Source organism: Poecilia mexicana, unplaced genomic scaffold (genome assembly GCF_051168715.1).
Source record: "Poecilia mexicana isolate PSO_F unplaced genomic scaffold, ASM5116871v1 scaffold_8, whole genome shotgun sequence".
Classification (NCBI taxonomy): domain Eukaryota; kingdom Metazoa; phylum Chordata; class Actinopteri; order Cyprinodontiformes; family Poeciliidae; genus Poecilia; species Poecilia mexicana.
In genome coordinates, this window is record NW_028263377.1 from 22351904 (window position 1) to 22369425 (window position 17522).

General features: G+C 38.4%; 1 protein-coding gene and 1 non-coding gene across 4 annotated transcripts in view; one reads left to right on the forward strand and one right to left on the reverse strand.

Moving 5' to 3' along the window:
- The window catches only part of cacnb1 (calcium voltage-gated channel auxiliary subunit beta 1), a 46198-nt gene that overhangs the window by 5440 nt on the left and 23236 nt on the right, over positions 1–17522 (forward strand). For all 3 annotated transcript variants that reach the window (XM_088007701.1, XM_088007700.1, XM_088007702.1), the window contains exon 2: positions 1990–2076. In XM_088007701.1, coding sequence (XP_087863827.1) covers positions 1990–2076 — 87 coding nt within the window. The remainder of the gene's footprint in view (positions 1–1989; positions 2077–17522) is intronic.
- On the reverse strand, positions 1382–1453 carry trnac-gca (transfer RNA cysteine (anticodon GCA)). Its single transcript has one exon. It is a non-coding gene; the product is annotated as a tRNA-Cys (tRNA).

The window sequence follows — 17522 nt, forward strand, 5'->3', positions numbered from 1 at the left end:
CGCTCATGCATTTTGATGATGTGTCTCATATTCTCTATTCTAAAACTTACCAGAAAGTATTCACAACCCTTTAATCTTTTTTCATATCTCAAAACCTGTAATTAAATCAAAAGGTGCATCAGCAAGGTTTTCGTTTTAGTTATGCAACCATGTCTTTGCACAATCATTTAATGTCTTTATGTATTCCTCTAACAGATTCATTTTCCAGTCAATAATATTCAAGAATATTCCACAAAAGCCCAGCACTTTAACAAGAGTGTGTCCACTAAGACAGAAAAAGCAAACCCTGGTATAGACCAGCAGGTTATTTTTAACATTTCCATACTGGAGTAAAAATAAAAACAATCACAATAAACCCACGTTGACCCAAATCATAATCCAGAAAATATTCACAGTGTTTCACTTTTTCCACATTTTATGTTTCAGCCTCATTCCAAATTGTGTTAAATTAATATCTTTCCTCAAAATCCTACATGCAAATGTCCCATTATCAGAATGTCAAACTAGGTTATTGAGTTTCTTGCTAATTTATTGGACTTAGAAAAAAATCACATTTTCTTACGTATTCCTTGCTTTGGCAGCAGTTCCAGCCTCAAGTATATAAAAAAAATATTTTTTATATTATTTGCAAAAATGTCCAAATTTAGCTTTTTGAGAAAAGAAAAACGACGATTAAATTGGTTTTGGAATACGTTTGCAACATTATAAAATGTGGCAAAAGTGCTGGAGTTACTGAGAAATTGCTTAGAAGCATCATTGAATTCCTCCTTTCTATATATATATATAAAAAAACATAATTTGTAGTTCAACAGAAGGCTCGAGATAAATTCAGTTAATGTGTTTCCCTCATATCTGCTCCCTGTGGAAACCTTCTGACCAAGTGTGTTTGCTTTAAGGCGTTGCGACAGCCTCCTTTATGCACATTGGAAACTGTGTGACTGTGATGACAAAACACCGGCACAGGTCGCTTATTACGGGTTCCTTGTTAATCTGTCTCTGTGCAATCTGCAAGTCGAGCACAGGGGACTTTGAGGCACTAGCTCATTGCGTGTGTTATGTATGTGTGTAGGAGATCTGAAAGGATGACTGGGTTACTGTAAGAAAGTGTGCGCATTCAGTTGTGCATGAATATAATTGCCTCTCAGGGTGTGAGTAATAAACCAAACGAAGCTTACGTTAAGAATTTGCCTGTGAAAAAAAATATGCGAGGCCCCTGTTATGAATAATTTCTGCTAAAATGCATTGTAGGCTGGTTATTTTAATGCTTTACATTTGTGCATGACTCATTTTAGGTGCAGGAGATTTGTGTAAACAAGATAAAATGTACTCCCGTCATGCTGTTTTGTGTGTAATGCACCTTATGGCTCAGAGCTGGAAAAGCAGGGGGCATCTGGATTTGAACCGGAGACCTCTTGATCTGCAGTCAAATGCTCTACCACTGAGCTATACCCCCTGAAACATGAACCCACCAGGGAGGAAATAAAGCCATACCTGGATGAAGTGCACACTTGCTGTATTGATCCATTGTGTTTGTTCTTCACCAGCTGTCCTCTTTTCATGCTTAAATAGGCGGGCCCCTAATTGTCGACAAATATGATTAGTCTGTATTGTGTAACCATGACAATAGGAGCTGGGGATGTGTGGCCTCAGCCTAACCCGGAAAGGCCAGCTGCCAGAGATCTACCAATCAGATTACAGCATCTCAGTTTGAATCGCATGAAAAATGGCGAGTAATAGATGGCGGTCATGAAGGCTGTGGGCACATTTTCTTTGGTTGACTTCCTCTGTGGTCTGGGACTCTTGCCGCTTTATCTCTTGGCTCCATCTGACTGCCTGATCGTTTTCAGAGGCTTTTTACAAATGCTCTTCCAAATGTTAATGGCCATCAAGCTCCCCGGAAACGAGGGTTTCTCAGAAATGTGTCAAGTTAATTATGAGACTGATGGATGATTCAACTTTCTTTTTTTTTTTTTTCCTCAATCTTTTCAGGGAAAGTACGCCAAGAGGAAGAGCCGATTTAAGCGCTCAGATGGGAGCACCTCTTCTGACACCACCTCTAACAGCTTTGTCCGACAGGTAACATTTCACACATAATCTCCTTACTTTCTGCCCTACTCCTTAATTAGGAAGCCTTAAATTTAATATAATTAAAGTACGGGCTTCTAATGCCAAAAAGTCAGCGATTTAATTTAAATATGGGCAACTTTCATCTCTTTTCTGCCGAGTTCTTTAACAGGTTTTTAATGAATTTTTGTCCTAAGCCATTCATTAAATTATAAACTAGCAGAAGTATCTTAAAGTCTATTCTCTGAACTACAGGAAGTGTAAGGAGTTTAAAACTGGGGTGATGTGCTGGTTGTTTTGTCCCTACATGGTTGTATTCTGGGTAAAAATAACCAAAACAAACACGGGAAATAGAAAAGACAAGACAAATCCATTTTTTTTTACATTTTGTGAAGAAGGAAGTGTCTTCTTCTTAGGTTTTCATGTCGTTTACTGCAGTGGTTCTTGATGCAGCGCCACCGCAGGCGGGGAGGGGGACAGTTTTTTTTTTATGATTTGGCTAGTTTGACACAGTAGTAAATCGCAGCTGCTGAAAATGTAGCAAATGTTGCAGTTTTGGTTCCGAGTCTATCGAAGTATCAGGTTTTTAATCATAATTTGTACCTGAAACTAAACATGATGGTAGTCAGATTTCTCCTGGCAAGTGATGGAAGGAGAAATCAGCAGCAAAAAAAACAAAAATGCTTTGCAGGTTTGCCAGATAAAAAATAAACAACAAACCATATGCTAATGTTTTCAGGTTGATCATATTTTTCTACATTTTTTGTTTGTCTTTTTGGCAACAGGAACAGTATATGGCTCACTCTTGCATTATTTTGAATATGTTATTAATAGGGATGCCCTGGTCTTAATTTTAGTAAAAATGATTGTATTTAGAATGAATCAAATCAAATTAAAAGCAAACATTTTCCATTTTAGTATCCTAAATTTTCTGTCTTTTTCGAAAGACTGCATCCTAACATCGTTTTCAAATCTGTATCCACTGTCTGAACTGGCAAACCAAATTTAGGCTATTCTTGAATTCTGATCAAATGGCCTCCAGGCTGCTCTTTGGACACTTCTGACTTAGATATTAGATATGAGATCCTGAATTTAATCCAGAATGATCACTTCTGCTTGATCCAGACCCAGCATGCAGGTGTTTTGGTTCTGCTATCAATGCGTTCTGTGTAAACAGTAATAAATTTCCACCACAGGAAGGCTGGAGTAAAGCATCACACTCTCATCATGACCTGTGCAGCCTTCTGTGTCTGGACATGACATTTCTGAAAGCCGTGTGGTGTCATAGCTAAACGAGCCACTCTTTTTCTGTCTGACCTCTTCATTTCAGAGAGGAACTGATGTGCTCTTTGCTGTATGACATTTAACTGTTTGGTTCTGGCGCTGCTTTAGAAAATAAATAAAAAAAATCCCATCACTGTCGGTGAACACAGGGAGCTGAAGTCTCCTGTGGTTTCAAAAGGTTAGCAGCATTCTCGCCTGCACACGCTGCCCTTCCCACTGCCGTGTCCTTCATTAACTCAGAGCAGAGAAGACGACACCCCGGCAGTAAGATAGTATTTATCTTACTATGATTAAACATACTGTAGATGATGTGTGTAATCAGCACATCCTCTATTTCTCTTGTTGCTGCATTGCATTTTGCGCTTTGCATTTTCAAAATGTATGACACATTTTTTGTTTTCATTTTTTAACACACATCCAGTTTGCTCAAAATTGCCAGACAAAAACAAAACAAAACAAAAAAAGCAACAACACCCTTTCAGGCAGCATATAGGATTTTGTAAATATAGCCTTACATATCAACCGAGAGCACAGTATAGGCTTTACAGTCTCACACACGCCCACGCCAGCGCACGCTCGCTCGGGCGCATACACACAGACGCACCGGAGCCACAATCAACCGACGGCAGAGCCGGCTGGTACACACGGCCTGGTTTCTATGGCAACCGGGTTGCTGAATCTCCCCCTGTGAGCGAGCATCGGTGGGATGTGGAGACGAAGCAGAGGATGTTTCGACGGGTTTGTGTGTGTGTGTGTCCTTGTTCTCGCTTCTGGGTGTGAGGCGAGGGCGCGGCCTACACGCTCACACGTCTCGTAAGTTTTGTGCGACAAGTTGAACAAAAACACGAAAAAACAGGCAAACGGCTGTCTGCCGCATGAGGTTGGACGGTTGCTTCCTGTTGCTCTGAAAGAGACCGAGGAGGCTGTCAATGAAAAAAAAAAAAAAAAATTCATGTTTCTCTTTACAGTAAATCATTAAAAAAAACTCACAGATTCATTAAATGGTCATGAAAATTAAAGGTTTCAGCACAATTTATTATTAACTGAAATATAGAAGTGGGGGAAACTTCTACTAGATATTTCAAAACATTATATTCACAACTACAGGCTTTAGATTTTTTTTATTTCTTCATTTCTTTGCTTTTGTTCAAGTGAAAGGGAGGAGGAGGTTAGGCACTGAGAAACATCCCTTGGTAGGGTCAGAGGTCGCCCTCTTGTGGACAGAGTCGATCCTTGCTTCGTACTGAGGACCACGTAATTTTATAAATAATTTTATGCATCATTTACATAAAACGGTAATAAAATTGTGACGTAAATAAAATATAAATACATACTTAACTTTTTTTTTTTTTTGCAAAAGACCATCAGCAAATTGTTCTGGCTCGCCAAAAGACACATTTAAATAATTAAAAACATTTACATTGTTTTATAAATGTTAGTTTTTTTTGTTGTTGTTGTTTTAATAAAAATATTTTTAGCTACTTATTTAATTGGATAGTAGTACTTGATAAAAATTAATAAGAAATTAATAAAAAATTAATAAGATAAGATAAATAAAGATAGAAAATAAATTCTCATTGCTTGCCATGTTGTTGTGTTTGTAATTTTGTTTGTGTATTTGCTTCATTAAATCAGGTTTCTCTTGAAAATGATCTAGGATCTCAATGAGAAAACCTATATAAATGTGGTCGAGGTTCACCGATTGCAGTTTTCTTGCCGATTACTGCGAAATTACATCAATTAGTCCCTCCACTTTTCTGCAAATTATTGTGGAAATTCATGCAAAATCAACAAACCCCTGCATTTTTTTTTTTTTTTTGCACTAATGCATAATTGTGAATTTATCGCAGATTTTTGGCAAAAATGGTGAAAAATATTGGATCCAAGTGACTGGTAGTCTTACTTCTACTAAACATCTGCCTCAGCCTTTCTTGATTTATAATCTATAATGATACAACAAGTAATAAAAAGTCGCATTTCCCATCATACATAAGTGCAAATATTTCAAAATTAGTACACTTTGATTTTATTGCAAAAAATCCCTAAAAACAGTTGTGAAATCCTTGAGGAACTGAAAAGATGTTCAATATTATTTAATTTTAAGAATTTATTTATACTTTAACAGTTCGTTAACAAGTTTTAACAATAAATTCTGGCACAACCGGCCCTTTAAGAGCATTCATGATCTTGATTTGGCTGAAAATTTAATTGAGTTTGACACGCCTGATGTAGGGTAAGCCACTGTAAACTAGTAAACTGAGCTTCATATCTTCAGTTCCCTGAATCCCCCCAATGATTCCTCTCTATCCAAAAGATACACAAAGGGACAAACTACAAAGTGAGAAGTTGGGGAGAATGACCTCGTAGCAGAAGTTCAGAGGAAAAAAAGAGTGGAAGTGGGGGGGAATGGTGGTGCAAAATTCTTACCACTCCCCAGTTTTCTCTCCGTTTCTCTCTCTCTCTCTCTGGTCAGCTGGGCCTCTGAATGGCTGACGACTGCATACCAAACTTCCTTCTGGGTCTCAGTGTGTTCACGTCCCTGTTTCTGTCCTGCCAGGGCTAAATATATTTACCCAGATTGCAAATGTAGCACAAGTCCTGCAACCCGACCCCCCCTGCTGCCCCTATAGCCAGCTCCGACACTGTACGCGCTCCTCGGGGGGTTGTGGAGGTGGGCGTGTGCGCGTCCGCGTGCGGCCGGAGGTTAAGAGTGCGCTCTCTTAGTTTCAAACACTTTTCTGCCTGTCTACTTTATCACACACCACCACACACACTCAATGAGACATTGACATACAGACGTCTCTCTCTCACACACACACACACACACACACACACACACTCGAATAGAGTGGACTCCCCTTGGTTTGCCGGGGTGCGGCGAGTGTGGCAAACGAAGCATGGAGCGGACTGAGAGGATTCCAAGGCCCGTAATGGTAAGAAGTAAAGCTTTACAACTTTGGCCACGTCTGACTGAAATGGAAGGACAGAGTTTTAAAACTTCGGATATATTTCTGTTGACCCTTGACAGATTAAGTGGATCTTTCTGTGCCATCCTGGTTTGTATTTTTCTTTTCTTCCCGTCTTCTGACTGTACCAGGAGTATCCATTTTGGGCCGTGTTACAGCTGCTCAAAAGGCGCTGTGTTTTTAATTAGACCTCCAGTCCCAGTGGCTGCGTCGGTGCACCAGTCTTCCCAGCACCATCGCCATTTCAGGGGGCTTCTCCATGTTCCTTCACAGGCCCAGGTTCAGTCTATACAGCTGTACAACCTCAATGTAAACTGGGTTTTTATACTTCTTGAAATTAGACATCGCAGATATCTGCATTTATGTTTACGATCTCATATGTTTTATGTTCCAAGCAATATATTTTAAAAGACTGAGCTCTTAAAGTGGCAAGCTCAGACTTCCAGCTCTCTCTCTGACTGCCATAAACCCCAAAATAGTCACATCTGAGAAGCCGGTTCTCAGAAAGAGTTGCCATATTTGTTTGTTTGACAAAACCAGTAAAAAATTCTCCACATTGTTTTGACTGAAGAGATCAGAGCAGAAATTGAGTAATTAAGTTGATGAACCATAATATTATGATACTGGCCGGGTTGCTATCAAGCTAACAGTGGCTGCTTTTACGCTGCCCAAGAGGGTTTCTGGGTGTAACTTCAATGGATGTAACACATGACTTGTGTGATTTTCGCATCACACAAGTCATGTGACCAACAACCAGATGTTACTACTGGCGGAAATGACAAAGAAGACGACAGGAAGTGGTAGGAGGAGGATGATGGTGCAGCATCACGAAGTTACTTATTTCGTGAACAAACTTGGTCACCTGTAGTTTTAATTGTGTTTCGTGTTTAATACAACCCCTGGCAAAAAGTATGGAATCACCAGTCTTGGATGAGCACTCATTCAGACATTTCATGCTGTAAAACAAACTCAGATCAAAAACATGATACAATATTAAGGTCGTTCCAAAGTGCAACTTGTTGGCCTTCAGGAACACTCAAAGAAATGAAGAGAAAACATTGTGGAAGTCAGTGAATGATACTTTTATTGACCAAACACAGGGAAATAAATATGGAATCACTCAATTCTGAGGAAAAAAGTATGGAATCATGAAAAACGCATAAACAAAAGACCATTCAAAATACATCACTAGTATTTAGTTGCACCACCTTTGGCTTTTATAACAGCTTTCAGTCTTTGAGGCATGGACTTGATGAGTGACAAACAGTATTCTGCATCAATTTGGTGCCAACTCTCTTTGATAGCAGTTGCCAGATCAGCTTTGCTGGTTGGACCCTTCTTGTGGACCATTTTTTTCAATCTCCACCACAGGTTTTCAATTGGGTTGAGATCTGGACTATTTGCAGGCCATGACATCGACTGAATGTGTCTTTCTTCAAGGAATGCCTTCACTGTTTTTGCCCGATGGCACGATGCATTGTCATCTTGGAAAATTATTTCATCATCACCAAACATCTGTTCAATTGAAGGGATGAGAAAACTGTCCAAAATGTCAATGTAAACTTGTGCATTGATAGAAGAATTAACCACAGTCATCTCCCCAGTGCCTTTGCCTGACATGCAGCCCCATATCATCAAGGACTGTGGAAATTTGGTTGTTTTCTTCAGGCAGGCCTCTTCATAAATCTCACTGGAACGGCACCAAACAAAAGTTCCAGCATCATCACCTTGTCCAATGCAGATTCTTGACTCATCACTGAAGACAACTTTCATCCAGTCATCCACAGTCCATGATTGCCTCTCCTTAGCCCATTGGAGTCTCGTTCTTTTATGTTTAGGTGTCAATGCTGGTTTTTGTTTAGCTTTCCTGTATTGAAATCCCATCTCCTTTAGGCGATTTCTTACGGTTCGGTCACATACATTGACTCCAACTTCCTCCCATTTATGCTTCATCTGTTTAGTTGTACTTTTTCGGTTTTCAAGACAAATGGCCTTAAGTTGTTTGTCTTGACGCTTTGATGTCTTTCTTGGTCTACCAGTACGCTTGGCTTTAACAACCATTCCATGCTGTTTGTATTTGGTCCATATCTTGGATACAGCTGACTGTGAACAGCCCACATCTTTAGCAACCATGCGTGAAGGGTTACCTTCTTCAAGAAGTTTCACAATCCTCTCTTTTGTTTCAAGGGACATTTCTCTTGTTGGAGCCATGGTTCTAACCACTCCACTTCGTCCAGCAGCCCTCCAAGGTGTCATGACTGCAGGTGTTTTGAACTGCACACTAACGGGCACATCTAATCTGGGGCAGGTGTCCATTTAGGGAAAGGAAATAGACTGGGTGTGTCCTTTTTTTTCTACCTCCAATTTGAGTGATTCCACACTTTTTTCCTCAGAATTGAGTGATTCCATATTTATTTCCCTGTGCTTGGTCAATAAAAGTATCATTCACTGACTTCCACAATATTTTCTCTTCATTTCTTTGAGTGTTCCTGAAGGCCAACAAGTTGCACTTTGGAACGACCTTAATATTGTATCATGTTTTTGATCTGAGTTTGTTTTACAGCATGAAATGTCTGAATGAGTGCTCATCCAAGACTGGTGATTCCATACTTTTTGCCAGGGGTTGTAGAAACACTGCAATTGCAAAATTGTGTTTTTTTTCCACATTAGCAGAATAAGTTCTGCGCATATTTATTTATTTTTTCAATTCAGTTTTTTTCTTTCAAATGCAACTCGCTTGTTCATCACATCCATTAGATGCTTCATCTGAGTTGGATTTGGGGAATTTATTTGAGTGGTCCAGTTTAGGTTACGTTTGTCTTACTTTGTTTGTAATAATTTACGATGTACAACTTAATCAACAAATTTTAAATCTGTACTTTGATAACACATCAGATACTAATAAATGAAGTTTTCAAATGCATCAAAACTGAAGCTATACATTTTTCCTCGGTTTGTAAATGCATTAACAAACAAAATACTGTCTTTTTCTGTCTGATTCAAATTGGATATTACTATTACGGATACTACTATTTTGTGTTTTAAAAATTCAAATCAAAAGCACATCTTGTGACATCATTGCACTACTCGTTTAGTATTTATCGTTCGCTTTATCTCCCAGGCCCCAAAAAACCTCACGTTGTCCTAAGCAGCTTGAGTTGCTCCCATGTTTCATCCTGAACCAATGTGTCTTCCTCACATTCAACACACACAAAGCAAAGATCCAGCTGACATAAAAGCAAAATGCCGTCTGCTTCGATCGGGCAGCCTGGGCTCCCACATGTCAGAACGCCACAAACGCTGATGCATTGTGTTTTCTGACACCTTTCTGTCAGAACCGAATTTATCTGCCTTTTCAGCTGCTGTAGCTGTTAGGTGCTTGGACTGGTTTGACCACAGATTGCATGTTGTCCCTAAATTCCTGCTTTCATTTTTGGTTTTTCTTTCAGTGAGCATCCTTCAAGTTAGACCTTCTTTTGCTTTACACAAAATGGTTCATGGAGGGAGGGATGTCCGTTAGCTAATATATCAACCACTGCTATGTAACAAAATGAAATATTTGTTGTCTTTTTACTAGTCTGCTAATAATTAACATCACCTGAAGTTGAAAAGTAAAAAATTTGACAACAATATTGACAATTTTGTGAAAAATTGTTTTCATCTTTATGATTTTTTCCTCTTTTTACGTATTTTTTCACACTTAACGGTTTCATACTATTACAAAATGCAGTTTTGCTAAATTTAAAAACTTCCCAAACCAAACTGGTTTACATTTGAAAATGTAATTTTCTCTAAAACTGTGCCTCTCTTGATGGCAGCAAGTGGCATCAAGCATTGCTGGCAACTCTAAATGAAATGTTTACTTTGTATCTCAATCAATCTGAAGTTGACTTTGACTAGGCCGTCCAAAAATATTTCGATTTGCTTTTTTTTTTAGACGTTCAGAGGTGGACTTTGGATCGTGAATTTAAGCTTAAGATCAGATTGGTGTTTGGATTAGTTGAATCATTAACACTGATTTTAACTGTGAAGAATGAGACCTGGATTGATTTAGAGTTTGTTCGGGGTTTTTATTGATCAGTTATTAATGTTGTCTTGGAGTAATTTTGGGTGCCACGTTTTCATATTTCCTTAATTTGTGGATTATGACTCCTGCTGAGGTTTTCTGGAGTCTCAAAGCCTTAAAAATGAATTAAAGAAGTCAATCAATTTGAATCAGTTTGTTGCTTTGTACGCAGCTGTTTCACTGAGTTAAAACAACCTTTTTCTTATTAACCACAGAAATAGAAACCTACAAAGGGTGAATGCTTTTTCACTGCACTGTAAATGTGGTTGAAAGATGGTAAGAGTTGAATGTATATACAACTGGAAAAAATTAAGAGTCCACTTCACTGAACCCCAGTGAAAACTTCATGAATTTTCCACCAAATATTAAATTCTGAACTCTTCCTAAGTGAAAACATGAGTATTGTTGTTTCTAAATGAATATGAAATAGTTTTCTTTTTTCTTTTTTGCATTATTTGAGGTTTGAATGCACTGCGTCTTTTTCGTTATTTTGACCATTTCTCATTTCCTACAAATAAATACAAAATTTTTGCTTGGAATTTCAGAGACATGTTATCACTGGTTCATAGAACAAAAGAACAATGTTCATTTTATTCAAACATATACCTATAAAAAGTAAAATGAGAGAAACTGATCGTTTTAAGTGGTCTCTTAATTTTTTCCAGAGCCGTATATTTTTTTTGGACTGGCTAAAGCATAAACAGTATGTTATGTTTTTAAATGAAACTCTTGTAAGCAAACTCTGCTTCTGAATTAATATCTAAAATCAAACATGATCCAATTATGCTTGCATTTGGTATCTTTTACAGATGTAATCCTTTTTAAAATTATTAACTGACTGAGTTAGACTTGTATTACACACTCATTAGTGAAGGCGTGGGTATTTCGGTTCAGTTGAGTCCATTTGTGACTCATCTTTCTGGTCATTTCCACACAGTCCAGCCAGTTTCCAGGATGCGACAAAGATGTAAATAAAGGCCAGTTGCAACCACAAGTTTTGAGATTCTGTCTTCTGGGACTCGTTTTTTTCTCTTAATCTGCCTTTCTCCACCTCAAACGGAGCTAATCTCACTCTCTTCATGAATTTATTGCATGTAGAGCTGAGGCTTGGTGCTACAGTTTCCCTTCGTTGGCAGGAGACGTTGTCTTCCTTAGAGATAAACCAGAAAGGATATTTAATGTTCTCACTTTTCCTCTTTCTTTATTCATTATCACATCATCCAGTGTGATAAGTGTGAAGATATTTTTATCTGTTTAATTATCAGGATACGGCGTTCGCAGTACGTGTTAGCTCTCCGATGGTAATCACCTCTTAGTCATACACTGTGGATTCTTGCAACACCTGCTGCGATGTTCCTGTTTGTTCGTGGCAGTAACAGATTAAAATATTTAAACTCTGCACTGTTTTCTGGCATCATTACAGAACAGTACAGTTAAGATTAGTTACTGTGTGTTTTTTTTTTAAGATAATAAAACAAAGGAATGAATGATTGCTAAACTATCACACCATTAATGCCATGTCAATATTTTGTATAGTCTTGTAGAAACAAATCTGCTTCTTCGTTTTTGCTGCTGCTCTTCAGGACTCGTCATTTTTCTTAGTCGCTCATCTTTTCCTGTCGTAGTCGCTCTCCTTTTTCCATTACCCCGTCGATTCTGCTGCTCTCTTTTCCCAACTGCATTGATTTAGTGTTTTGTTTGTTTTTTTTTCCAGCAATGAAGCATGTTTGGCAGCTTGATGACTCAACAAATGAGAAAAGTTTGCAGCAGATAATTGAATATTCTCAGGAAAACACCAAAGTTACGAGAAATGTCACGGACAAATTATGGCATCTTATAAATCAGAAGATTTCAGACTTCTGTTTGTTTGAAGCTTTGTGTTGAAGCTGCTCCCACACTTATTCAAATAACTGCAAGTACAAAATGTGTATGTATAAAAGTTGGGTTCAGTGTTTAGGATTTCCTTATAATAGTTTGGGGCTATTTTTTATTCCTCCTTTGCTAGTTTTGTTATAGTGCCTTCTAAATTTTGATAACCAGCTTCAGCCAGGATCTTCACATGATGTTTTTCTTTTTTTTTTTTTTTTTGCATTTCATAGATACTTTTTCCACCAAAACATGTTGTGGGAGTCGGACCTTGTTTCCCTCCTGAATGGTATGATGGCTACACATTGCAATGCTCTTTACACAACTCTATATTTTCTCATCCTGATATCTTAGGGTATTTTCATGTTGGAATGGGAACCAAAATTGCAAGATTTGTTACATTTTCAACTGGTTGGCTTCGTTTTCACACTGTACTATGTTAAACAAACTAAACTCTTTGAAAAACCTTTTACACCGCTTCTCCTCTGGTGGCTCTGCAACAAGAACCACTGAAGGAAACTACATGATAACCTCTGAAGAAGACATGAGTGCAACTTCCTTCTTCACAAAATGTAAACATAAATAGAATAGTATAAACTTGTTTTTGTAGGATTTCTGTTTTATCCCGAGCCATTTCTCCCGTTAGCATTAAACTCATTTGTTTTTGTTATATTTATCCAGAATGCCCTGCAGTGCAGGCCGCTTCCTGCTTTTTGAGCAGTCTCCACAGTCCACTTGCATTCACACTTTGAACCACACCAGAGTTCACTTCAACCAAACTGACCAGAGTTTGTGTTTTTGGTCCGATTGCGCATTCACAACTCCCCAAACAAACCAAAATTTCTAGGCAAACAAATTGAAGTTCAACTAAAGTGGACTAAATGGGGTTGGTGTGAATCAGTGCGTCTGAGGTGTTGCCTTAAAATACCTCCCCACTGAATTAGATGATGATGGCAGCATCATCTGGGCTTTCCCAAATGCCCTTAAGACATACAACTCTTAGTTAACCCTTTATGACCTAAGTTTCAAATCTCCAACTGGATATTTTTGCTTATTTTAATTTTACACAGTTCTTTAAATGTCCTGTGAGTAAAGATATTTGCCCATTTATCCAAAACAACTGGAACTTTCAGTATCTAGGAAGTTATTTCTGCAATCTACAGTCTATTAAAAGAGCGCCCCTCAGATTAATTTCAATCCCTGCAACGGCGGGGCTGAAATTACCGTAGTAACTTGATATTGGCTGGAAAATGGAACGTCTCCCCTTTCAGAAATCGCTGGAATTTTGCAGATAGCGCAACTTGTGGTGGAATTACTGAACTGCAAATTTGGCTGGATCGTTAGCACTACGATCAGTCTGGAAGGGTTAAATAAACAACTTTAAAATTACCAAAATAATTTAGGTAATCCTAATTTATTATGTAAGAAGTGAAAAGTTTTTCTTTCTAATTTTAACAAAAATTGCCTGCTTGTTTATTTCTACAGCACCACATCTATGAGACGTATTTGTGGGCATTTAGTGATGCAGTTCAACCCTTACAAATCCTTTCAGTGGTGTTGTCGTTATGCCTCTGGTTTCACTAACTAACCAGTGTGCTGCTAATGAATTTATGCTACTATAATGTTGGTCCAAAGCTGAAACATCTGGAACATCTTGGCTTTCTCTTCGCCTTTTTTTTTTATTTATTTACAATCGATTCCTGCATGTAGGCGCACACATCTCATCGCTCATGTAGCCCTGACTCGGCCTGGTTACTATGACACTGCTGAGGTCCCTGCCGTGGCTCAGCCAATAGAAAGGCAGCTCTGCCATCAGGTGGCCTGTATCTATTTTGAACAGGAGCTGTCTGTGAAGTGAAGCAAGCAGCTAAATTAGAGACACAACCTAATGACATCGGGGAAGGAGGAGTGGGTGATGAGGGGGGTCGGAAATGAAGAGCGTTCTCTCTCCTTTTTGATTTTGTGTGATGTTAATAAAACAAACGGATGACTCAGACACTCATCCACATATAAAAAGTCGTAGCTTATTGCTCTCCCTCCCTACTGCCTTCGCTGCATCACCGACCTGTTGTGGTAGGCGGGTTAGACGATGCTCTTGCCTCTTTTTTCCTTTCAAAATGTTCCACTGGGAACCTCATCAGGTATTTCTTAGTCACTGCCTCGTGTTTGGATGCACCTGAACGCCTCATACGATGACTCAGATCCGCTAAGTGGGGGTACTGCTGTTATTGTCCTCATTAGATGCTGCTTGGAACTCACAGTGCCACCGCCGCACCACTTTGACCATTTCGATAAATGGAACAGGAAGTGGCGAGCAGCCGTCCAGCGCCCTGGTAACAGGGAGTGCCCACTCTCATTGTGCTGTTGCCAAGTCACAGAGCGCCTCAGTGAAACAGGTGGCAGAGTGAGAATCAACATTAGTGTTTGTCATTTCGCTTCAAATCCTGCAGATACACATGGACAGCCGTCAGAAGCAAATACAAGGTTAATCACACATAAAAAGATGTGCAAACATTGACTCATAGCAAAGATGTTGCACCCATAACTGTTATTTTTCCAGACATTTGACTCCAGCCAAATATCTGTGCTGTTTTCTAGCTTTTATATAGTTGGAAAAATATAATTCCCTTTAAGTCTGCTTTAAAAAGCAGCACAAAAACACATTATTATTTCTAAAATCTTCAATTTGGGAACATTAAAGCTGCAGTATTTAACTAAAAAAATTGCTTTATGTATATTCGATCTGACATCATATTATGACAAATAATCTGTAAGTATTTGTCACTTATAGGCTTGTCAGAATAACACATTTTGCTGCACAGAAGTTACTCCAATAAAAGATATTATTGTTTTGAGATCATTTTCAAGTGGTAATGGCATAGTAATGCAAGAGCACATTCTCGAAAATCAATGAACTTTAAATTCTAACAATTATTTAACACCGGAAGACATTTTAAATATCCAAAATAAGAAAAACAGAAATAACAAATAAAATGAATTATGAAGTCACTGCAAACAAAACTGTCCTTCAAAAAAAGGGCAAGTTGAGACAAATGTACTTTCGTCATCTCAGAAGGAGAGCGAAAAAGAGAAAAACAAGAAATTGTCCAAATGGAATTTATTGAACTCATGCTAATATCTCATGCAATTAATAGATTTCTTGCTTATTGCGACAGGTCTAATGATTTAATTTTTGTGTATCAGTTGGATGAGACTAAGATTGAGTTTTCAGCAAAAAAGGCTCAGAGTGAGTTTGGAACAAACCCAATTCTCACTGTTGGGTACGGTGGAGGACTAGTGGGGCTGTGGGCTTGTAACTTTATTACCGTGTTTCCCCGATAGTAAGACACCCCCGATTGTAAGACGTATCGGGGGCTTCAGGGGGGTCGGCTAATATAAGCCGTACCCCGAAAGTAAGACATATGTCTTACTTTCGGGGAAACACCTCTCATCTAGCTGCGCGCCGCCTCCTGCCCACGTCCGCACCGTCCCCCTCTCCATACGTCGCCGCGTCTGCCACTTCCCTCTGATCTTAATGAGCGCCGCCTCCTGCCCACGTCCGCGCCGCCCCCCCCTCCATACGTCACCGCGTCTGCCGCCTCCGTCTGATCCAAATGAGCGCCGCCTCCTGCCCACGCCTGCGCCATCCCCCTCTCCATACGTCACCGCGCCGTCCCCCTCTCCATACGTCACCGCGCCGTCCCCTGCACTTGTCACTGCCGCCTCCTGCTTAAAATACGGCAAGAAATGTCGTCCCGAGAATCCCAAGAAAATCCACAGGAACCTAAGAGTGTGGATGTTTATGATGATATTCCTGAGGATGATGACATGGTTGTCATGGAATAAATCTGTTTTATCTTCCAGTATTCCACTGTTCGTTCTTACCCTTTTTCATTGTTTTACATGTTATGCAATGTTGTAACAAGACATTCTTGGCACTTCCTTTTATAAAACTGTTTTGTGGTGAATACAATACTGTTCAGGTTGTTAATAAATGTTAATTTTATGGTTAAAACAAAAAATTCGACAACATACCCCGAAAGTAAGACATAGTGGGGCTTTTGGGGATAAAAAGAAAGTAAGACACTGTCTTACTTTCGGGGAAACACAATATTTAAATGCATGAACTCCTTCAAATATTAGGAGTTTTTAAATGAAAATGATGGCTTCTGTCAGCAAACTACTGGACAATGATCCGAAACATATTAGCCTAGAAATCAAGTTTCTCCTGTAGCCATCATGGACTTCCATAAACAACTCTTCTGTGTTTTAGTCCAAACTGAAAAGATTGCTCAGTCTGGAAAACTCTTTTTTATTATATTATTTTTTATAGTTGTTACGAAATAATAAGTAAATATCTTCCTGCTTTTCTGCTTCCACTCTTGGGGAAATATAAGATATCAAACTTGTTTACTTGATTTTACTGTAAATTTAGTATTTATCAGTTGATGCCACTTTCATATAGTTGAAATAATATGTCTCACTTATAAATACAAATAATGAAAACTGTAAAAATGATATATATATATATATATATATATATATATATATATATATATATATATATATATATATATATATATATATATATATATATATATATATATATATATATATGATTTTAAAATACCTTGTTACAGTTATTTGGCAGCAATCACCTAAATGAGTATGTCTTTAATGGCTTGCCATACCTGTCCTGAAGCTGAGTCAGTGTTGATGAATACCCATCGTAAGGTGGTCTACCACTTTCCGTAGAAGTCTGACTGGATTTAAGGGCCACTCAATGACATTGCCAATCCTTTATTGTCTCTTTTGTTATTTTGGTCTTTGTTAAGCTGGAGGACAGATCTTCACTCTAGTCTGAGTTACGAGTGACTCAGTTAAATCTGTTCCAAAGAATCTCTCTTTATTTTGCTGTCGTCATGTTAACATCCTTTTTAAGCCTTTTTCACTTTAATTATTTGCTGTTTGATTGAATTAGTTTGAGTTTCTTTTATGAGAGTTATGATTTCTGTTTTGTTTTATCTTTTAAATATATTTTTCCTGTTCTTATTGTTCAGATCTTGCTCTAGTTCATTGAATTATACTGCACTTTAGTCAACATCTGTTGGTCCTGTGTGCTATACAAATAAATTGACATTGACAAGAAGTATCTGTCAGACTTACAACGAATCTGAAGAAGCCTCTGACACGCTAACAGGTCAATTTTGAGGCAGCAGAGATGATATTCCACAGTCACATGTCCTAAATTACATTATCAGTTGTTGGCAAGCACT